The sequence below is a fragment of the Hippoglossus hippoglossus genome, chromosome 13 (genome assembly GCF_009819705.1).
Source record: "Hippoglossus hippoglossus isolate fHipHip1 chromosome 13, fHipHip1.pri, whole genome shotgun sequence".
Taxonomy (NCBI): Eukaryota; Metazoa; Chordata; class Actinopteri; order Pleuronectiformes; family Pleuronectidae; genus Hippoglossus; species Hippoglossus hippoglossus.
The window spans coordinates 21,693,627-21,712,615 of NC_047163.1; the positions used below are offsets into that span (position 1 = coordinate 21,693,627).

At 40.0% G+C, this 18,989-nt stretch overlaps 2 protein-coding genes across 3 annotated transcripts in view; both read left to right on the plus strand.

Annotated features, from left to right (window-relative positions):
* The window catches only part of brwd1 (bromodomain and WD repeat domain containing 1), a 28,970-nt gene extending 24,310 nt beyond the window's left edge, over positions 1-4,660 (plus strand). The window contains exons 39-44 of the mRNA XM_034605458.1: positions 104-276; positions 577-693; positions 822-1,010; positions 1,099-1,410; positions 1,810-1,956; positions 2,060-4,660. Of these exons, the coding sequence (XP_034461349.1) occupies positions 104-276; positions 577-693; positions 822-1,010; positions 1,099-1,410; positions 1,810-1,956; positions 2,060-3,498 (2,377 nt within the window). The 3' untranslated portion in view covers positions 3,499-4,660. The remainder of the gene's footprint in view (positions 1-103; positions 277-576; positions 694-821; positions 1,011-1,098; positions 1,411-1,809; positions 1,957-2,059) is intronic.
* A 768-nt stretch (positions 4,661-5,428) lies between these two features.
* The window catches only part of LOC117773468 (mitochondrial intermediate peptidase-like), a 31,959-nt gene continuing 18,398 nt past the window's right edge, over positions 5,429-18,989 (plus strand). Inside the window, exons 1-14 of one of the 2 annotated variants that reach the window (XM_034605492.1) lie at positions 5,779-6,029; positions 6,502-6,675; positions 7,574-7,662; positions 7,850-7,936; positions 8,086-8,149; positions 8,341-8,523; positions 9,556-9,712; positions 9,974-10,022; positions 10,510-10,570; positions 10,810-10,862; positions 16,124-16,277; positions 16,440-16,517; positions 17,350-17,557; positions 18,763-18,872. In XM_034605492.1, the coding sequence (XP_034461383.1) occupies positions 5,883-6,029; positions 6,502-6,675; positions 7,574-7,662; positions 7,850-7,936; positions 8,086-8,149; positions 8,341-8,523; positions 9,556-9,712; positions 9,974-10,022; positions 10,510-10,570; positions 10,810-10,862; positions 16,124-16,277; positions 16,440-16,517; positions 17,350-17,557; positions 18,763-18,872 (1,614 nt within the window). In that variant the 5' untranslated portion in view covers positions 5,779-5,882. Of the gene's footprint in view, positions 6,030-6,501; positions 6,676-7,573; positions 7,663-7,849; positions 7,937-8,085; positions 8,150-8,340; positions 8,524-9,555; positions 9,713-9,973; positions 10,023-10,509; positions 10,571-10,809; positions 10,863-16,123; positions 16,278-16,439; positions 16,518-17,349; positions 17,558-18,762; positions 18,873-18,989 lie in introns of both variants that reach the window. The other variant, XM_034605493.1, reaches the window with a different exon arrangement.

Here is an 18,989-nt window from a genome sequence, read left to right on the forward strand (position 1 = left end):
ATATACAGTCTGTGTCAGACCAGTCAGGCTTTAATGCTAATTTATTTTCCATGACACTGCCTGATTAAAAATAAATAAATAAATAAATGTTTCTTTTCTCAAGTCAAAAGAAGGGTGCAGTCAAACCTCAGGTAAAAGTCGAGATGACGTCAGTGACCAAATCTACCTCAGCCAAAGTGTCTGTTTCTGAGCGAGCCAGGCGGAGTCGAAGCAGCAGCTCAGGTCACAGCTCCTCGGAGGACGACTCCGGCTCCAAAGCTGCTTCATCAACACCAGGTACAAATGAGACTGTGTTATACATACACTTGAATTATAGGACAAGATTCTGTGCCATGTTTGTTTTTTCAGATGACAAAAACCTGATCCTAAGTGGTCAGTTATACCCAGTTCCAGATCACTAACACATTTAGTTTGTGACGTGTTATATAGTGGAAATACATACAGTCTTACGAAACTAAGCTATGGAGATGCGCTGTTGAATCTTCTCATAATATCTTTCTGTCCCCAAACTGAGAGTGAAAAGTCTGATAGCTTATTGGCTCAATCGTGACATGATCCAATGTTTTTCCACTTCAGAGTCTGACAGTGAGCTGAGCGAGCCAGAGGAAAAACATCCTGATTCCTCAAGGCACCACCAACGCAGACATAAAGCAAGAGTTACGAGGAGCAACTGTGCCAAACAGAGGAAAAAAGGTCCGAAGTTTCTCCAGTTGAAATCCATTTTTCAAATTAGATTCAGAGAAAAACCAAGGAGATCATAATGCAACATATGAAGTTTGTGTATTTAAGTGATTAACCCTGTTAATACGATGTTGTTCCAGTTGCCAAGAGTGACAGTGAAGAGGAGGAAGAGGACGATGAAGAAGAGGAGTTTGACAGTGAAGCTGAGAAGAGTGAGGATGGAGAAGTGTCCTCCCAGTCTTCAGGTAATCGCTACCCCAGCAGGAGTAAAAACAGCAGGAGTACACGTCTGACCAGAAACAGTGCTGCTGCGGACAGGAAACGGACAGGTAAATGCTTAAGATAGACACTTGTGAACCTAAAGCCATGTAAGTCACAGCTACACATTTCACATACATCTTCATGGCTTGTTTTCAGAGGACAGAGCTGAGATGAATGGTCACAGCAGCAGGTCATCTCGCAGGGAGAAACGTCACCACCAGGACTTGTCCATGTCCCAGGGCTGGGACAGGGAGGACGTGGAAATCTCAGTCCGCAGGTCACTCAAGAGAAAGACGGCGAGGGCAGCTGTGAATAAGATGAAACTCCTTGAAGCATCAGAGGAGGATGACGAAGAGGAGGAGAAGCCAAGAAGGAGCAGCAGCCGCCTCCGCCCTGCATCCCGGGCCGGCAAACGCCCCGCAGTGATCCAGAGCAGCTCAGATTCAGATGGAAAGCCGTCAACACGGGGTAAGCAAATGTACTTTTTAAAATATGTGTTAAAATGGACATTGAAATTCTTGAATATGGGTTTTTATCTTTATTCAAGAGTGTGGTCTTTCAGTTTGAGAGCAGGACTTATTGATTTCATGTTCAGATTTTGTAATGCTCTCCCTCAAATCCCTGCGGACTCACTCAAAATAGCCTCTGCTTGTGCTAAGTTTGCTTGGACAGATTCCCTGTACTCCAGCTTCAGCTCTTCTCCTCGTGCTCACACTGCTTCTGTGCACGCATGAAATGTCTGCATTAGGTTTACTCCTTTGCGTGTTCTCAGATCTTGAAAATATATACAGTCTATTCCCATTTTTATATTTAAAGCAGTTAACAGGATACAAATTTGCTCAGTTCTGCTCTCATTCTGCTTTATAGCTTCTCGGAATATAAAAGAATCAGGTCGTGAAACGAAGGATGAAGAGGATGGAAATGAGAGCGAAGCTTCATCCTCCTCCCAGAATCAGCAGAACGGCAAGACGAGATCCAACAAACAGAGACAAGCTGCTAAAGCAAAGGGAAATGGTGAAAAAATATCCTCATGTCATGTTTACATTTTGATATCTAGTTGCGACTTCATGTCAAAGTCTCTCTAATCCGTTGGATTGTTTTCACATTTTCTCTGCAGATACTTTGTCCCACATGAACGGACACAGTACAAAACATCACAAATCTGACAGTAACTCTGAGCAGGAGGAGACTGCAGAGGAGAGTTCTGGAGAAGCTGAGGAGAATGAGGAAGAGACAGCGGTTTCTCCGAGACCTTCAAGAAGCACAGCAGCTACTCCAGCCAGGAAAAAGAGGATTACAAGTGAGGAGGAGGTAGAGGACACTGAACACAGGACCACGCGACACAAACCTCCTGTAAGCTCAGGTGAAGAGGACAAAAAACACAGTTTGCAGAAACATCCACACCAAAATGGAAGAAACGTGGAGGAAGCAATCCACAAGGACTCTAGGAAAAAGAGTAAACTTATACCATCAAAAAGCCAAGATAAACAAAATTATGCCTCAACTAATAAACTGAATGGTCCAGAATCAGACGAACTCAGTAATTCTCCAAAGAAATCCAACCCACGCAAGAAAAAACTGAAAAAAGATGAAGTAAGCTTTGAAGAAAGCAATCACTCCAGTGAGGAATCTGAGGTTGAAACGAAGACAGAGAGATTGGCACAAAACCAGAGCAAATCTAAACGGCCTCATGGTGACACCTCGGCCGCAGAGAGTTCTGAGCAAGAATACAAACCCAAGAGGAAGTCAAGGAGGAAACGCTCCACCGGCTCATCAGAGGAGGAGTCAGATAATTCAGATAGCACGTCAAATCGACGGCGGAATCTTAGAGCCCTGCCAAAAAAGAAATACATCAGTGAGAACTCTCTTTCCGAGGAAGATTCTGCTTCTGCAAGCCAGAGTAAACAGAGGAACGGCAACAAAACTGCTAGAGCTTTGAGGGAAGACAGGTGTAATACGAGAGAGTCAAAGAGAACATCTCCCAGTGAAACCAGGAATCAACCGTCTTCCAAGAGAAAACGTATTTACACTTCAGACTCCGAAGAAAATCGGGAGGAGAAGGGAAAGAAAGAGCCAGTGTCCAAGAACAATAAAAATATCAGGTCAGGCTCTTCAAAGCGTCCCAAAAGGGAATCCAACAAAGGGGATGGCAACAGCAACGAGGAGGACACCTCTTCCGAGTCTGATTCCGGCGAGGAGGAGGATGTCAGTTCTTCAAAGAAGGGGAAGAAAGTTAGGCAGCCAAAACAAACAAACAAAAAAAGCGACAGCAGCAGCAACGACAGTTCCGACTCAGAAAGCAAGTCGTCTTCTGCCTCTGAAAACTCATTTGCCAGCTCAGGGTCCCACAGCAGTCCAAAGAGGAGAAGTCACAGACGATCTGGGATCGGCGGGAGGAGCGCCAGCCGCCAGCTGAGGCAGCGCCGGCAACAGGCTGCCTCAGAGGAGGAGGAGGAGGAGTACAGCGATGAGTCATACAGCAAAACGCAGAAGAAAACGCGCGTGAACACCCGCAACCGGGGGAAGCGGACGGTAAATTATCACGACAGCGAATGAAGGACGAAATGGCTGGAAACAACGGGCTGTAGAGGAGGAGAGACAGAGAAAGGACATTAAATGGAGACCTTAAAGACACTTGATGGCCATGTTATGGTAGTAGCACTGGAGTCCTCGAGAGAAAATGCTGTGAATCTGTTTCATTCAGGGATATTTATATTTTCTATGAAAAAAAAAAACATGTTTATAGATGTAATACAAATTCGAGCATTTGATCTGCTGGTTTTCACAAGGATGCAGAGCTGAACGCCACCTCTCATACTGCTTGTTGTGATTTGGCCAGCAGAGTTACCATTCTGGGGAATCTTTGTCAGCTTGGGTGCTATCTAATATACCTCTGTTTAATCAAGCATATTGCTGGCTTGCACTAAGATACACTGTAATGAGGTATTTCATACACTAGTTTTGCATTAGAAACTCAGGGGTCAACTAAGTTTACTGTAGTCTCAGACATGCAGTTGTTTTTTCGAGCTAACGTAAGGTAAAGAAACGATTCCACGTCGGCATATGTCGAAGCACACTCACTGGGACAAAAACAAAATCAAGTTCAGACTTATTACTACAGCACTCCTTTGTAACTCCACAAACACTTAATGCTTGACTGTATTATTTTTTTTTATATGAGCCAAATGAACTAGTATGTTCTTCCCCCATACATTTCTTTTTTTTCATTAGTTTTGTGTTTTATTCTAGTGAATAGGTGTAAATATGTGATTGAGATTGACATTGTCTGAAAGGGTAGCTCAATCAGTAGCAAAACCTTTATTTAAATTTGATATATATATTTTTTTTTTTTACATTTAACTGCATTGTCTTGCCATATGTCACAAATTGGTACGTTTTGCCAAGTACAAGTAACCAAAAGTACTTACTGCAAAATACTGTGATTTCTCATATTGGGAAGACTTTTTATTGTCCTGTGTTACCTATTTTCAGTATTAAATTCTTTTTCAGAGTTGTCTTAAAACATTTTTGCCAGTCACTTGGTTTAGTTTTGTTTATGGGGAGGTTTCTAAATAGTTGCTTTGACATTTTTGCTTAATGTTTTTCGTACTACACCTTTAATAAACCAATTTCACAGGAAATCTATTAATGCAATGTGGTTGTGGAGTACAATGAACTGAGTTATTCCTCCTATTAATAAAGACATCATTTCAAGGTGTATTCTGTGTCTGACTTCATCTTATGCATTGCCATCATGAGCATTATCCACTATGCTCCAGCAGGTTTACGCTATTCTTTCAAATTTCGTTTACTTTGACTCAATGATGAACTGGTGACATTTTAGGGGTCAAAGTTCAAGGGGACCTCATGTGAGTGGAAAAAAAAATGTATGTAGACAGACTGCACTGGTTGGTGGAGGCAAACAGTCGCATGGTGGTAATTGTAGTTTGGCACTAATGTAATTTACCCTCTACTCACAAAACCTGATTACAGTGTGGACGCACTGCTGTTCCACCTTAAATCCACAGTTGATTAAATCTAAGTTTGGACTTCAACAACAATGAGATCTTAACCAGTTTATTTTTTGTAGCTGTAAAGAAGTAAAGAGTAAGAAATATAATGATAGACATGCATCATTTGAAAAGGGAGCTTATGTTTGCGTGACTAAAACAATTCAAATTTGCAGTGAAGCTCTTTAATAGAAATACACAAAATAAAAAATTGTCTTCTGACCATTTTGGTCTTCTATTAATTACTTTTTGAAATACTATTTTGCACATCTTATAATGTATAAATACAAATTATATGAATATTGAGGTAAAGATTAAATCAAGTGTTTTGAGTGAGCACCAAACTCACCTGCTTTTATCTTGAAGGATTTCTTAACAGAAAAAAACCTTCAAAATAAAACATTTAAAATTCGGCGGCCAAACGGCGCGTCTGCGTGATGACGTCATGTTTTTATATCGATGGTTACTCGCACTTTCGACGGATCTGAATTGTACAGTTTGTAATGATGGTTTCTTTACTAAATAATATTGCTGCAGTTTTTCTATGATACTATAGAGTCACTATTTGTTTTTGTGGAATTAAGTTCTTCAATAAGCATGAATATATATTTATATCTTTTCACGAAAATACCAGCTTCAACCGTCTCTCGTATTTTCTTCCATTGATAGCCAGTGAGCTAACATGTGAGCGGTTATGTATTAGACTGACAGTTACGTTTCACATGTCACTTAAAACGACTAGTCTGTAATTTAAGTACAGAGAAACGTGTAGAATATACTGACGTTGTTTACATTAGTTATTTGCGTTTCCGGCTTTTGTTAACAGGTTGACGCTAAAGCTAAAGATTAGCATGTCCTCTGTCAGTCACTGTGAGCAATTCAAACCCCAGTAGACAACAACAACAGGACATAAAGCTGAGAGGGGACAACATGTCTACGTGTAAAAGACTGCTTCACTTTGTGAAGCACAGGAGCCTGTGGACCAGTGTCCGGAGACATGTCACCACTTGGTCTCCTGTGGGAGCCGCGTTCAATGCCAAGCCTGTCCGGAGACTGGACATGTTGGACAAGAGCGTGGTTTGTATTTGTCTTATATGACTGAATAATCACAGCACTGCAGCATGTTATACACACGTGTTGTATTAGTCAGTGGTAACAATGATATGACCTTGTCTGCCTGCCTGTTTGTCTCTCTGTCTGTGTCTGTCTGTATGTCTGTTTCTCTATCTCTACTCTCTTTCTGTCTGTCTGTCTGTCTCTTGGTCTCTCTGTCTCTTTCTTCTTGTTTCTCTGTTTCTCTGTCTGTCTCTGTTTATATGTCTATCTCTCTGTCTGTCTGTCTGTCTCTCTCTCCTTGTTTCTCCGTCTGTCTGTCTCGCTGTCTATATCGGTGTCTATCTCTATGTATCTGTCTGTCTCTCTCTTCTTGTTTCTCTGTCTGACTCTCTGTCTATATGGCTGTCTGTCTCACTTTTTCTGACTGTCTGCCTCTCTGTCTGTCTCTCTACCTGTCTCTTTACTTCTCTCTCTGTCTGTCTGTGTTTAACAGGGTTTGTTTGGAGTGCCAGAGCTGAGCTGTCCTGCAGGTTTCCAGATCGCCACCGAGACGTCTCTGAAAAACACGGAGCTGCTGGTGGAAAAAGTTTGTTCTTGTCCTCCAGGTGCAGAGACTGTGGAGTCTTTTGACCAGCTGTCAGATGGGTTGTGTAAAGTGGCCGATCTGGTGAGTTCAATGCCTAAACATGTACAGAAACTGTGCAAATATGACAGTGATACTACAGTCATTTTACAGATAGTTTACTTACCCAGTGGAGATTTAGAAAGTTATCCATCAGTATTAGTTTGCAGTCATGCTCTGAATAGTTGCTGCTCGTATGTTATAATCAATCCAATATTACAAACTAGAAAGGCCCAATTGTCTTCTTAAATTCAAACAAGCCTTATAGAGTAAGCTTCACATTGATGGTAATACAGGTTTCTAGCTCTATTTGTTGACCTACAGCCACATCCCTATGTAACCACATTTAAATCCTCTAGATCTAGATTTTTATTTGGATCTGTGTAGCAGAGCACTTTCTGCTCCTACTCCGTGTTGTCTTGTTAGTTATTGAGGCATACACACAGAAGTTCAGCACAGAAAGAACACACAGGGGAGATGATAAGATAAAGAAAATTGCACAGCTACATCCGCACAAAATTCCACACTCTCATAGATATCAACCTCCTAAATATGTCAGAATTTTGTCATCAAGATTCAAACATAATCCTCTGAGAGGTCAAAAATGTCGAGAAATGCCCCATATCTCATAGTGTTAGAAAGAGTGAAAAAAGACTTGGATCCACCCCCTGATCCAGATCTGCACCAAACATTTATGGATTATTTTCTGACCCTTACCGCATCCTTTCACTAAGTTTAGTGGTAATCCATCCAGCATTTTTGTATAATGTTGCTAAATGACAGACGAGCAAACCAAACCAAACATAACCTCCTTGGCTCAGGTAACTATGGTAGTCAAAATAATTTGTGATATGTTTCACAGAGAGCATATAAACAGTCTGGCTGGTTTTGGTCATTAATTTATTGAGCTATAAGTGATATGTAATTATTCTCCCCTCCCCAGGCTGACTTTATAAAAGTGGCTCATCCAGATCCAGCTTTCCGTGAGGCTGCAGAGAAGACCTGCATAGCGATCGGCACAGTTGTCGAGAAGTAAGAGGCAACATATGTATCTCATCTTCACAAATGTGTTTTATAGCCAAGAATAGTTACCAAGGAAACCTATTACATTACACTACTTGCAGCAGTATGACACCACTGGTCATTGAAAGACCACTGTGGGCTTTAGTTTAGACAGATCTTGGAAGCTCTTAAAAGATTGCAAACTGTATATTTTCAGACTGAACACTAATGTTGAGTTATGCAAGAGTCTGAAGAATTTGCTGGACAACCCAGATGTTGTGGCTCAGCTGGAACCTGAAACAAGGTAACGTTACTACTTATTTAGTGTTATTGTAGAAGCGGTTGGAACCACAATGGATAAAGTATTATCTCTTTTCACCATTGTATCAATATCTAATTATGATCTCATGACCAGCGATTTAAGGTTAAATGTTCCTTGATGTTTCTCTCTAGAAGAGTAGCAGAGTTATTCATGTTCGACTTTGAAATCAGTGGAATTCATCTGGATGACAAACTGGTGAGTTCATCATAAAGTCTGGTTGCTCCAACTTCATAATCACCTGTAAAAGAGAAGATTATGAAAACAATCAACAACAATACATAATAAAAACATCAGCGTACAGTGTCCAGAACCTCTTCCTGGTCTCACCTTGTGGTCTCAGACTTCTCCCGCTATATTTTCTGAACCCATTGCTCTCGTCCCTGCAGAGGAAAGAGGCGGTCGCTCTGCACGTGAAGCTTTTGGATCTGAGCAATGAGTTTTTGGTCAGCTCTCACATGCCCAACAGAATTGCGAGATCTGTAATTCCTGAACATCTTCACCTGCACTTTGCAAATGAAGGAAGCTTCATCCAAGTTGGGGGACTGCATGCAGACTCTCCTGATAACTTGGTATGTATTTGCATGGCCGCCTGAATGTTTCTCCTTTTTTGTCCAGCAGGTGGCACCTTTACCTTTGTCTCACAGTGACAGAAAGACTGAAAGTAAAGGCATTGAGAGCTGTAAAAAAGCTTGCAGTTTTGTTAATAAATATTCTCTACTCTCTCCTATCTACTCTTACAGTGAGCATTGTTGTAGCTTTAAAATCATACCTTGTACGTTTGAAGGTCTTCTGCACAATTTAAGTTACCAACTACCAGTAGATGTTAGCAGGTGTTAGTGGCCACTAGCGCATGTTAGGGACATAACTTCAGTTGTGCACCATAGCGCCATCAAGTGTTTTTGTCTTGTAATCAATAATACAGGCCGAACTTGAGAGTACGCTGAGGCTAAAGGTAAATCTGACGGGCTACTGGTTTGTATGGCAGTACTATGAAAGCCATGTGGCTTGTTCAGTAGATCAGACATCATTATTTCTATGCCTTTTTAAACTAAGGGGCATAGACATAAATATATGTATATGTATGTATTTATAGTTTGCTTGTATTAGCTTTTTCTGCTTTTTAACCTATTTAAAGTGTCTTTGAGCACTTGTGTTATTAATAAATATTATAAAAATCAATTATTTAAGGATTTTAATATTTTTGTTTGACATTCTGAACATCATGTTATACAGTTTTGAGAGCAGGTTTTACTTATATTTGATATAATCTTACTATAATTACAGTAATGACATTATTAGTACTCATGAGGGAGGGAAAATTCATAAAATAAACAATGACATTAGAATAATCCAGCAATGTGTAAAGTCGAGTTACTGCCTAAATTCATTAAAAAATAAAGAAAATCATAACACGTTAGACAGTGCAGGTATAGATGAAGTAAAAACTGTTTATACACTGGATCATCAAACGGTCTCACAACCTGGCCTGTAACTGTTGATCAATAGATTGTGTTTTTTTCTCTAGACCTTTACAGCGTTGCTAAAATAATGTTTTAGACCCGTTTTTTAATCATGAATCTTATCCTGTCTTTCACTCATAGGTGCGGGAGATTGCCTACAGGATTTACCTCTATCCTAATGCTGACCTGATGAGGTGTCTGGAAGAGCTGCTGGAGTGCAGATACAAAATGGCCAAACTGGTGGGCTACAAGTCGTACGGTCACAGAGCCCTGAAGGGAACGATGGCCAAAACACCAGGTTCATCAATCTTTTTGCTTCAGCGCGAGTGTAGTTCTCATAAGTCAGTGCTGTAACTGTATGAGTGATCGATAGAGAGCGTATGAAAAGATTAGTTTGAATTTTTTTTTGAATATTTGCCATGTAGTAATTCTAAAAGATGACTATATAAATTTACAGCTATATAGAAATGTTTTTTCTAACCTGCTCTTTCTGCGCCTTTGGCCACTGATCTAAGGTAGTTTTACATGCTGAAACTTTATTTTTCATTCCCCTTTGCAGAGACTGTGATGAGCTTTCTGCAGTTGTTAACAGACAAGCTGTCAGACAGGTACAGTCTCCTCTTTAAAGCTTGTCTACAGATTGTTGTCATGACCTGATTTTTGTTTTATATCGGGGTTTTTTTATTGGCTGTGTAGTTAAAGACTCCATTAAATCACTGCTTTCCTTTATCGTTAAGTATAATATAAGCTAGTGGGTCATTTAACACAACAGGACATCCAAGAGACCTCAGGCTTATTCTTTGTGTTCTTTGTGTTCTTTGTGTTTTTTATTAATGCAGATTCTTTGTGCTTGGGATTCCTTAAACACACACGTCAGGTGGCCCCTCAACACTCGAAATTACCCACAGGTGTGAATGTGAGCCTGTTAGCCTGGCAGCCTGTCCAGGGTGTTTCCCTGCCTTCAGCCAAATGCATGCTGGGATAGGCTCTGTCCCCTCTTGACCCTGAGCAGAGATTGCAGCGTAAAGACTGGAATGAATGCCTCCAGTTAATTAGCTCATGACTTGTTTTGGTGTTTTTCTTTTTATCTCACAGAACAGCAACAGACTTCAAGATGATGAGCGACATGAAGAAGAAACTCAACCCTCGGAATTCTGTGAGTGATCTCTGTGCATAAATGTTCTTTACACACAAGCATATTCTCCCGTTCTACACTACAACATTATAGAATCCTGAAATATCAACAGTTTCCTCAGTCAGCATGTTGACAGTATAAAGTGCTTAAAGGTTTAACATGAGCTTTTTAAATATGAATGAGCTTCATGTTGCCTATAAATCATTTTCATTAGTTTGATATTGCCTGTAAATAAAACAGCTCCTGGTGTCATCTTACAGGAGCTCATGCCCTGGGATCATCCGTTCCTCAGCGGTGTCTTGCGTGCTGAAAGGTGGGTGTCTGCCATCTTTATGAGACATATCTTCTAGCCTGCTGTCATTCGATAAAGTTGTCTTGATCAGTATCTTTGTGACAGTTCTTTATATTCTGGCATAGTACAAAGTGTTATTGCAACCAAGCTCTTCCTCAGGTGACAGATGTTACAAAAGGTGTTAAGGGAGAAGCATGGGAGTAGTCGAGCTGTTCTCTCATATTACCTTTCTGATTCAGGAGAATACAGTCTGATATAATCAGACAGCTTCAGTCTGTGTTTCTTCTTTGTTGGTGTTTGTAGCTGTGGCATTTTGGGCTGATTCAATGTTGAGCTCTGCTTTACTGTGTCCCTTACACATAGTATTGATATTGAATTTAGAGTTTCAAAGCATTTGACTGCTACGTCACTACACTCATGGACACCAATGTTTCGATCTTTGAAATGTAATGTATAACAATTCTTCATGAAAACATCTAAAAACGACTAGACCTATGTTATATATTTTGCCTTTTAATTGCATCACATCTACTTCACCCGTGACTTTAACCATCTCTGCTATAGCTTCCGGGGCAAACATGATGATGAAGGAAAAACACTCTGCTTGGCCATGTATGCGTACACATACAAGGAATTTGACTCCGGTTTTTCCGTTGCTCTCAATGTACAGAAATAGACAAATAACAGGACAACAAAGAAGAACAAGGTTCAGCAAAAATGTGCCTACTATGTTCAAGTATGAAATATATACACTACCGTTCAAAAGTTTGGGGTCACTTAGAAATTTCCTTATTTTTCAAAGAAAAGCACTGTTTTTTTCAATGAAGATAACATTAAATTAATCAGAAATACACTCTATACATTGTTAATGTGGTAAATGACTATTCTAGGTGGAAACATCTGGTTTTTAATGAAATATCTACATAGGTGTATAGAGGCCCATTTCCAGCAACTATCACTCAGTGTTCTAATGGTACATTGTGTTTGCTAATCGCCTTAGAAGACTAATGGATGATTAGAAAACCCTTGTGCAATTATGTTAGCACAGCTGAAAACTGTTTTGCTGGTGAGAGAAGCTATAGAACTGGCCTTCCTTTGAGCTAGTTGAGTATCTGGAGCATCACATTTGTGGGTTCGATTATACTCTCAAAATGGCCAGAAAAAGAGAACTTTCATGTGAAACTCGCCAGTCTATTCTTGTTCTTAGAAATGAAGGCTATTCCATGCGAGAAATTGCGAAGAAACTGAAAATTTCCTACAACGGTGTGTACTACTCCCTTCAGAGAACAGCACAAACGGGCTCTAACCAGAGTAGAAAGAGAAGTGGGAGGCCCCGGTGCACAACTCAGCAAGAAGACAAGTATATTAGAGTCTCTAGTTTGAGAAATAGACGCCCCACAGGTCCTCAACTGGCAGCTTCTTTAAATGGTACCCACAAAACGCCAGTGTCAACGTCTACAGTGAAGAGGCGACTCCGGGATGCTGGCCTTCTAGGCAGAGTGGCAAAGAAAAAGCCATATCTGAGACTGGCCAATAAAAAGAAAAGATTGATATGGGCAAAAGAACACAGACATTGGACAGAGGAAGATTGGAAAAAAGTGTTATGGACAGACGAATCAAAGTTTGAGGTGTTTGGATCACACAGAAGAACATTTGTGAGACGCAGAACAGGTGAAAAGATGCCTGACGCCATCTGAAGAGTGCCATCTGTCAAGCATGGTGGAGGTAATGTGATGGTCTGGGGCTGCTTTGGTGCTGGTAAAGTGGGAGATTTGTACAAGGTAAAAGGGATTTTAAATAAGGAAGGATATCACTCCATTTTGCAACGCCATGCCATACCCTTTGGACAGCGCTTGATTGGAGCCAATTTCCTCCTACAACAGGACAATGACCTTTCAAAGCACACATCCAAATTATGCAAGAACTATTTAGGGAAGAAGCAGGCAGCTGGTATGCTGTCTGTAATGGAGTGGCCAGCGCAGTCACCAGATCTCAACCCCATTGAGCTGTTGTGGGAGCAGCTTGACCGTATGGTACGCAAGAAGTGCCCATCAAGCCAATCCAACTTGTGGGAGGTGCTTCAGGAAGCGTGGGGTGACATTTCTACAGATTACCTCAACAAATTAACAGCTAGAATGCCAAAGGTCTGCAATGCTGCAATTGCTGCAAATGGAGCATTCTTTGACGAAAGCAAAGTTTGAAGAACAAAATTAATATTTCAAATAAAAATCATTATTTCTAACCTTGTCAATGTCTTGACTATATTTTCTATTCATTTTGCAACTCATTTGATAAATAAAAGTGTGAGTTTTCATGGAAAACACGAAATTGTCTGGGTGACCCCAAACTTTTGAACGGTAGTGTATATATGAAGACACAACAGCAATGATAATGACATGGAGAAATAGTGCAATGATGCAGAGTGCAGAGATGCTAGAATAAATATGGAAAGGTTGTCCCAGGATACTTTATGTACATGAGGTATGTGGAATATATATATATATATGTGTGTGTATATATATATATATATATATGTGTGTATGTATATATATATATATTTATTTATATATATATATGTTGATTTATACAATTTAGAATATATAGGTACTGAATTATTGCTCACGGTTGTTCCTGACACTGTATGATTGAATTAAGTGTTCATCAGAGTGACGGCCAGAGGAAAGAAGCTGTTCTGGTGTCTGGTAGTTTTGGCCTTCAGTGCTCTGTAGCACCTACCAGAGGGGAGGAGTTGTAACTTGTTGTGTCCAGGATGTGATGGGTTTGCAGTGATGTTTCCTGACTCCTGAGATGTACAAGTCCTAGATGGAGGGCAGGCTGGCACCAATGATTTTTTTCTGCAGACCTGACTGTCCGTTGTAGTCTGTTCCTGTCTTGTTTGGTGTGTGCATCTCATCCGTGAACATGATTTGCACCTGAGGTAGATTTTCGTCTATGGGGTGGTAAATACAACAACTCCCAGGGCTCCACGCTGCTTCACAACATCATCAAACTAGGTATTCTTTATTGTTTCGATTGAGAGTCCCCTAGAGAACCCTAGAGACCCCCCTACATATTGTACGTTTAACCAGATTAAGATAGTAGTCTGAATAAGACACCGCCATGTAAACAGCATTTTCTGATTAACTTAAGGTCATAATCGGAATAAAAAAGTAATAATCACAATAAGACATGTAGACTATTCTGACCTTAGTCACATTATGTAGACCTGTATATGTCTTAATCACATTCTAGCATACTATTGGAGTTTTCAGAGCATTATTTTACAACAACATACGGCAGTTACCAAATGTTTGACGACAAATGCTCTGGGTTCAAGTGTAAACAAGAGGGAGAGATTTCAAGGAGTTTAGGCTTTTGCATTGTTAAAAAACACTAAAAATGCTAAAAATTTGCATCGTGCATAAAACTACTTCAGGTTGGGTTTTAAAATTCTGGTGGGAATATTGGATGTATGACGTAGTGGAGGTAAGTTGACATGTCAAATATAGACTTGACATATAAACGAGAATATGAATGGAATATTCTATGAGCAACTCATGTAAATATATTTTTATCTTATTCAGAATAAGACTGTGAACATAGTCACTGTGGCACAACTGTAGCTCATTAACAGAAGAACTACACATTTTAATCTCATCTTTCTCTCTGGCTGTGATGTATTAGGTGCAAGTGATGATCTTTCCTCTCGTTTTCACCTAATTTGACTAGATCATGCTTTATTTTATTATTCTTGATGAGATTTCACTTTTCTCCCTCATTATTTAAACCATAAGTCCAACAGGGCACTCAGTTACCCACATTTCTTTCTCGTTTCAAACTCTTTAAAACAGTTAAGTCTTTAAAAAAATCCATGCCGCCACATACTAAATTTGGTTGTTGAGTGTCTCCAACTTTTTTCAACGTTTTTTTTTTTTTACAGATATCAGTTCTTAATGAACTATACTTTCCCTTCCTGGCACCCAACAGAGACTGGTAACACACTGGGCCAAACTTTCTGGAGAAGTTTGAACTAAATCTTTATTGCAGATGTTATAGATCCCTCATGTGTCCTTTGGATTTAAGCGGCCACCAAGTTGCGTGTGTGTGTGTGTGCATTACCATGTATCAGTGACTGTTCCCAGGGTTCCTGAGGAGGAGGAGTACATCTTGTCCTCCACTCTCGTGCTGCCACTCCTCCAGAAAAGGAAGACTCCAGTCTTCTCCTGTTTGTGGTTTTAGGCTCTGCTTGTTGGCAGGAGATCCAAAAATATATTAAAGATGCAGTCTGATTGCATTTAAAAGCAGTTTCCCTAGAGCTGCCTCCAGCTTCACACACACACACACACACACACACACACACACACACACACACACACACACACACACTCATATGCTGAGAAATCTCACTCATTCAAATACTTTTCTATTAATCCCTTAAATCTCTGATTTTCCATCAGTAACCGTTAGAGTTGGAGAGTGATCAAACCTTATTGAAATGAAATACAGTGTGTGTGTATGTGTGCGTACGTGTAGCTGGGCTCAGCAGCAATCTGTTATTCATCACTGATAATAAAACACTAGATGTGGAACTAAACAACCATTTTGGTCTGCTGCTCTTTATCTAGTGCCATGTGGCCCAGGGAGAAGAAGCTTGTGGCATTGGCCAACAAGTTCAGGTCATAAATGTGTAATAATTTGTAGATTCTTCTGGCATTTAAAATTAATTGTGTGTGGTCTGCAACAATAAGAGCCTTTTGAAAGATTTGAGTGTATACATAGGTTTATTAGAAATTGTTTCCACTTTCCTCAGTGGACTAGAAGATGGGAGGTAAAGAAAACACTAGATTATTTAGCATTAGGGACATTTTTCTACCTCTGTATTTTCTGCAACAACCACCTGTGAAGATTAGTAGAACATCTGTCCACAGATGAGACTGGTATTATCCATGCACATATCAAATCTGTCATTAAAAATACAGGCAGGCAAACAGAATACAAGATCAAATATAATAAAAGTTATTAAATTGGGCTAATTAAAGACATTTGCTACAGTTGGATCCTAAACGTAGACCTATCACTATAGATTCATTTGTCAATCCTTTCTGTTTTCATATTAATTTGCTTCCTCCTTTTTGGACTTTCATTGAAAATAAAATAAATTGTATGAAATTGAAAATCTTATGATAGTTACCAAGGATATACTCAGATTCATTGGATCCTGAATATATGCGTCTTGCATCTTTCAATTCTATAATCCATTTTATATTTTATATTTTTATTAGGTACAACATAGAGCCCAGTCTGTACAGTCCCTACCTGTCTCTGGGTGCCTGTATGGAGGGTTTGAACAACCTCTTCTCTCAGTTGTACGGTGTTTCCCTGATGTCTGAACATCCCAGTGCTGGAGAGGTGTGGAGCGAGGACGTCCGCAAACTGGTAAATCTCCCTTACACTGCAAACAGTCTGTTATTGTGTTCAGTCTTTATGTTAATGACATTTCAGTGCCTCTTTGTAATATGTATTATGATTTGATTTTATGTTGTTGGTTGCAAATACAGTTGTTAAATAGTTTGTGTGTGTGTGTGTGTGTGCTTCTAGGCCGTGGTACATGAGACGGAGGGACTACTGGGATATATCTACTGTGACTTTTTCCACCGCTCAGATAAACCTCACCAGGTTTGCAAACAAACATTCATTAATTTCATCTGCACTCCTCTTCTTACTACCAGTTCTGTTTTCGGAATAAAATACATACTGATACAACTAAATGTTTTTATTGGAAGAACTGTATTAACAAAAAATTATATAATATTTAATTATTACTATATTACAGTAAACAAGGATCACACAATAAAGCTAGTCAAGCAAACAAAAAAATGTAGTCCAATAGCTAAATAGAAAAATAAGTAATAAAATAAATTATTAACACATGTATATTGATATGTACATTTTTTAGCTGTTGCGCTTTTGTATTCTTGAGTGAATGCAAAGCTGTTCTGTCTGATATTTCATTATTTGAGGTTAATGTTGGTAGCAACCTGCTGCCACTGCTCGAGGACTCAAGTACACCTGTAGGGACTAGCAGGCAATATTTCACACTCGAAAGTCCCACATTAAACAGGGATGCAATAGGCCATACAAAAATCTAAGCAATCATACCTTCCATACAGGAGTAGTAGTAAAAGACATCATATAAGTTGCGGGTTACCAGCTAACAGCTCAACTAGTGAGCTGAATGCAGAGGTTTAAATCCTCCTGCAGCAGCTGTGAGTGGTGCGGGTCTGACCCAGAGCTTTTCTGTCTGCATTGTCTCTCCCCTTTTCACGCTTTTACTGTTCGGTCAATAAAAGTGAAATGTCTTGAAAATTAGAACAAGTCAGTAAAAACAGAAAAAACAAAATGAAGTGGCACAGTCAGTGATATAGACTGTCGTTCTCCGTACCAGTGACATTTTTTTCTGTCAATGTCCCTGCCCACTTCTGGCCTTATGTCCTCCTCTCCCTCCCAGGACTGTCACTTCACCATCCGCGGCGGCCGCTGGTGCAAGGAAGTGGGTCAGTACCAGCTGCCGGTCGTGGTGCTGATGCTAAGTCTGCCCCTACCGTCCAAGAGCGCCCCCACCCTACTCACCCCAGGCATGATGGAGAACCTCTTCCATGAGATGGGGCATGCCATGCACTCCATGCTGGGTCGCACTCGCTACCAGCATGTCACAGGTGAGGTGTGAGTACACACAGAACATACTGGATACTGTAACCTTGGGCAACTAAATATCTTTAGTCAGATTTACCTCCAATACTTTATAATGGGGCCTTGATTGTTCACATCATTCATTAGGTTTTATTTAACTCACCGAGGAATTAGAGAACTAAGAACAATCCAGCAACGTGGGAGATGATTGATGTTTGACACTTTATGAGCTCTTTGTCAGAAAATTATGGCTTTGCTGTTCTCAAATGTCACAGATTAGAATGATGTTGCTATAGGTTGTTACATTACAGTTTGGCGTATTGAGGGTGAATTGGAAAGTTGAAGCCCTGAGGAGAGGTTTAGATCATCTTCAGGTGCCAAACCTGTTACTTAAAACTGTTTCACTTGTCAGATAAAGTTGATGGATTCCTTCACGAGTAATTTAAGATCCCAAAAGTATTTGTTGACACTAATAACAGTATCCCTTAATTCAACTGGAGGCTGTTTCTTCAGTGGACACCATGTTTATGCCTGTTTAGACATGTGGCTCACAACAGTTTCGTTACCAGTAACTTAATGCTGTAGTTATGACTCCATGCCAATGACAGCCAGAGGCATTTGTTTGGGTTGTCTGTCCCATTCATGTGAACACGATACCTCAAGAATACCCTGAAGGATTGTCTTCAAATTTGATACAAATGTTCAGTAGAACTCATGGATGAAATTTTTAGAATTCGGTGTTAAATGTCAAGGTCACTGTGACCTTACAAAACACAATTTTGCCTCATGAAAGTAATTCTTTCAAATTTGGCATAAATTCACTTAGTCTCACAGATTAGCTGATTCAATTTGTGTGGTCAAAGGTCACGACGACCTCATGAGTCTGGAATTTTTTTTTTATGTTGACTGAAACTGCACTGGTTGGGGGAGGCAAACCACCACGAGGCAGTAAATCTAGTTCTTTGCCTAATTTTGTGGCCTAAAATAATAAGTGCACTGGAGTTGTGTGGGTGTTCTTTTTTGGGAAAATATAAAACAGATTTTTGTCATTACACCACATATCTTGAGAGTTTTGTATTGTTGCACTATCTTGAGAAGCAGCCTGCCAAGGCACAGAGTGAGTGATACGTGTAGGTCAGTATCAACCCAAACATAGGAAGACTGAAGTAAGCCATACCTTCCCTTATTTCATTTTTTTTCTCATACGTGAACTCTGATGTCTCTCCCCCAGGAACCAGATGTGCAACAGACTTTGCCGAAGTCCCATCCATCCTCATGGAGTACTTTGCAACTGACTATCGAGTCATCAGCCAGTTTGCACGCCATTATGAAACTGGACAGGTACTAAACTAAACCGTCAAAATTAAGACCCATAAGAAGACAGATTTGCACATTGCAAGTGTTACTCAATGACTTTTTTGTCAACTATGCCCATTCTAGTCATTTTAAATATATACG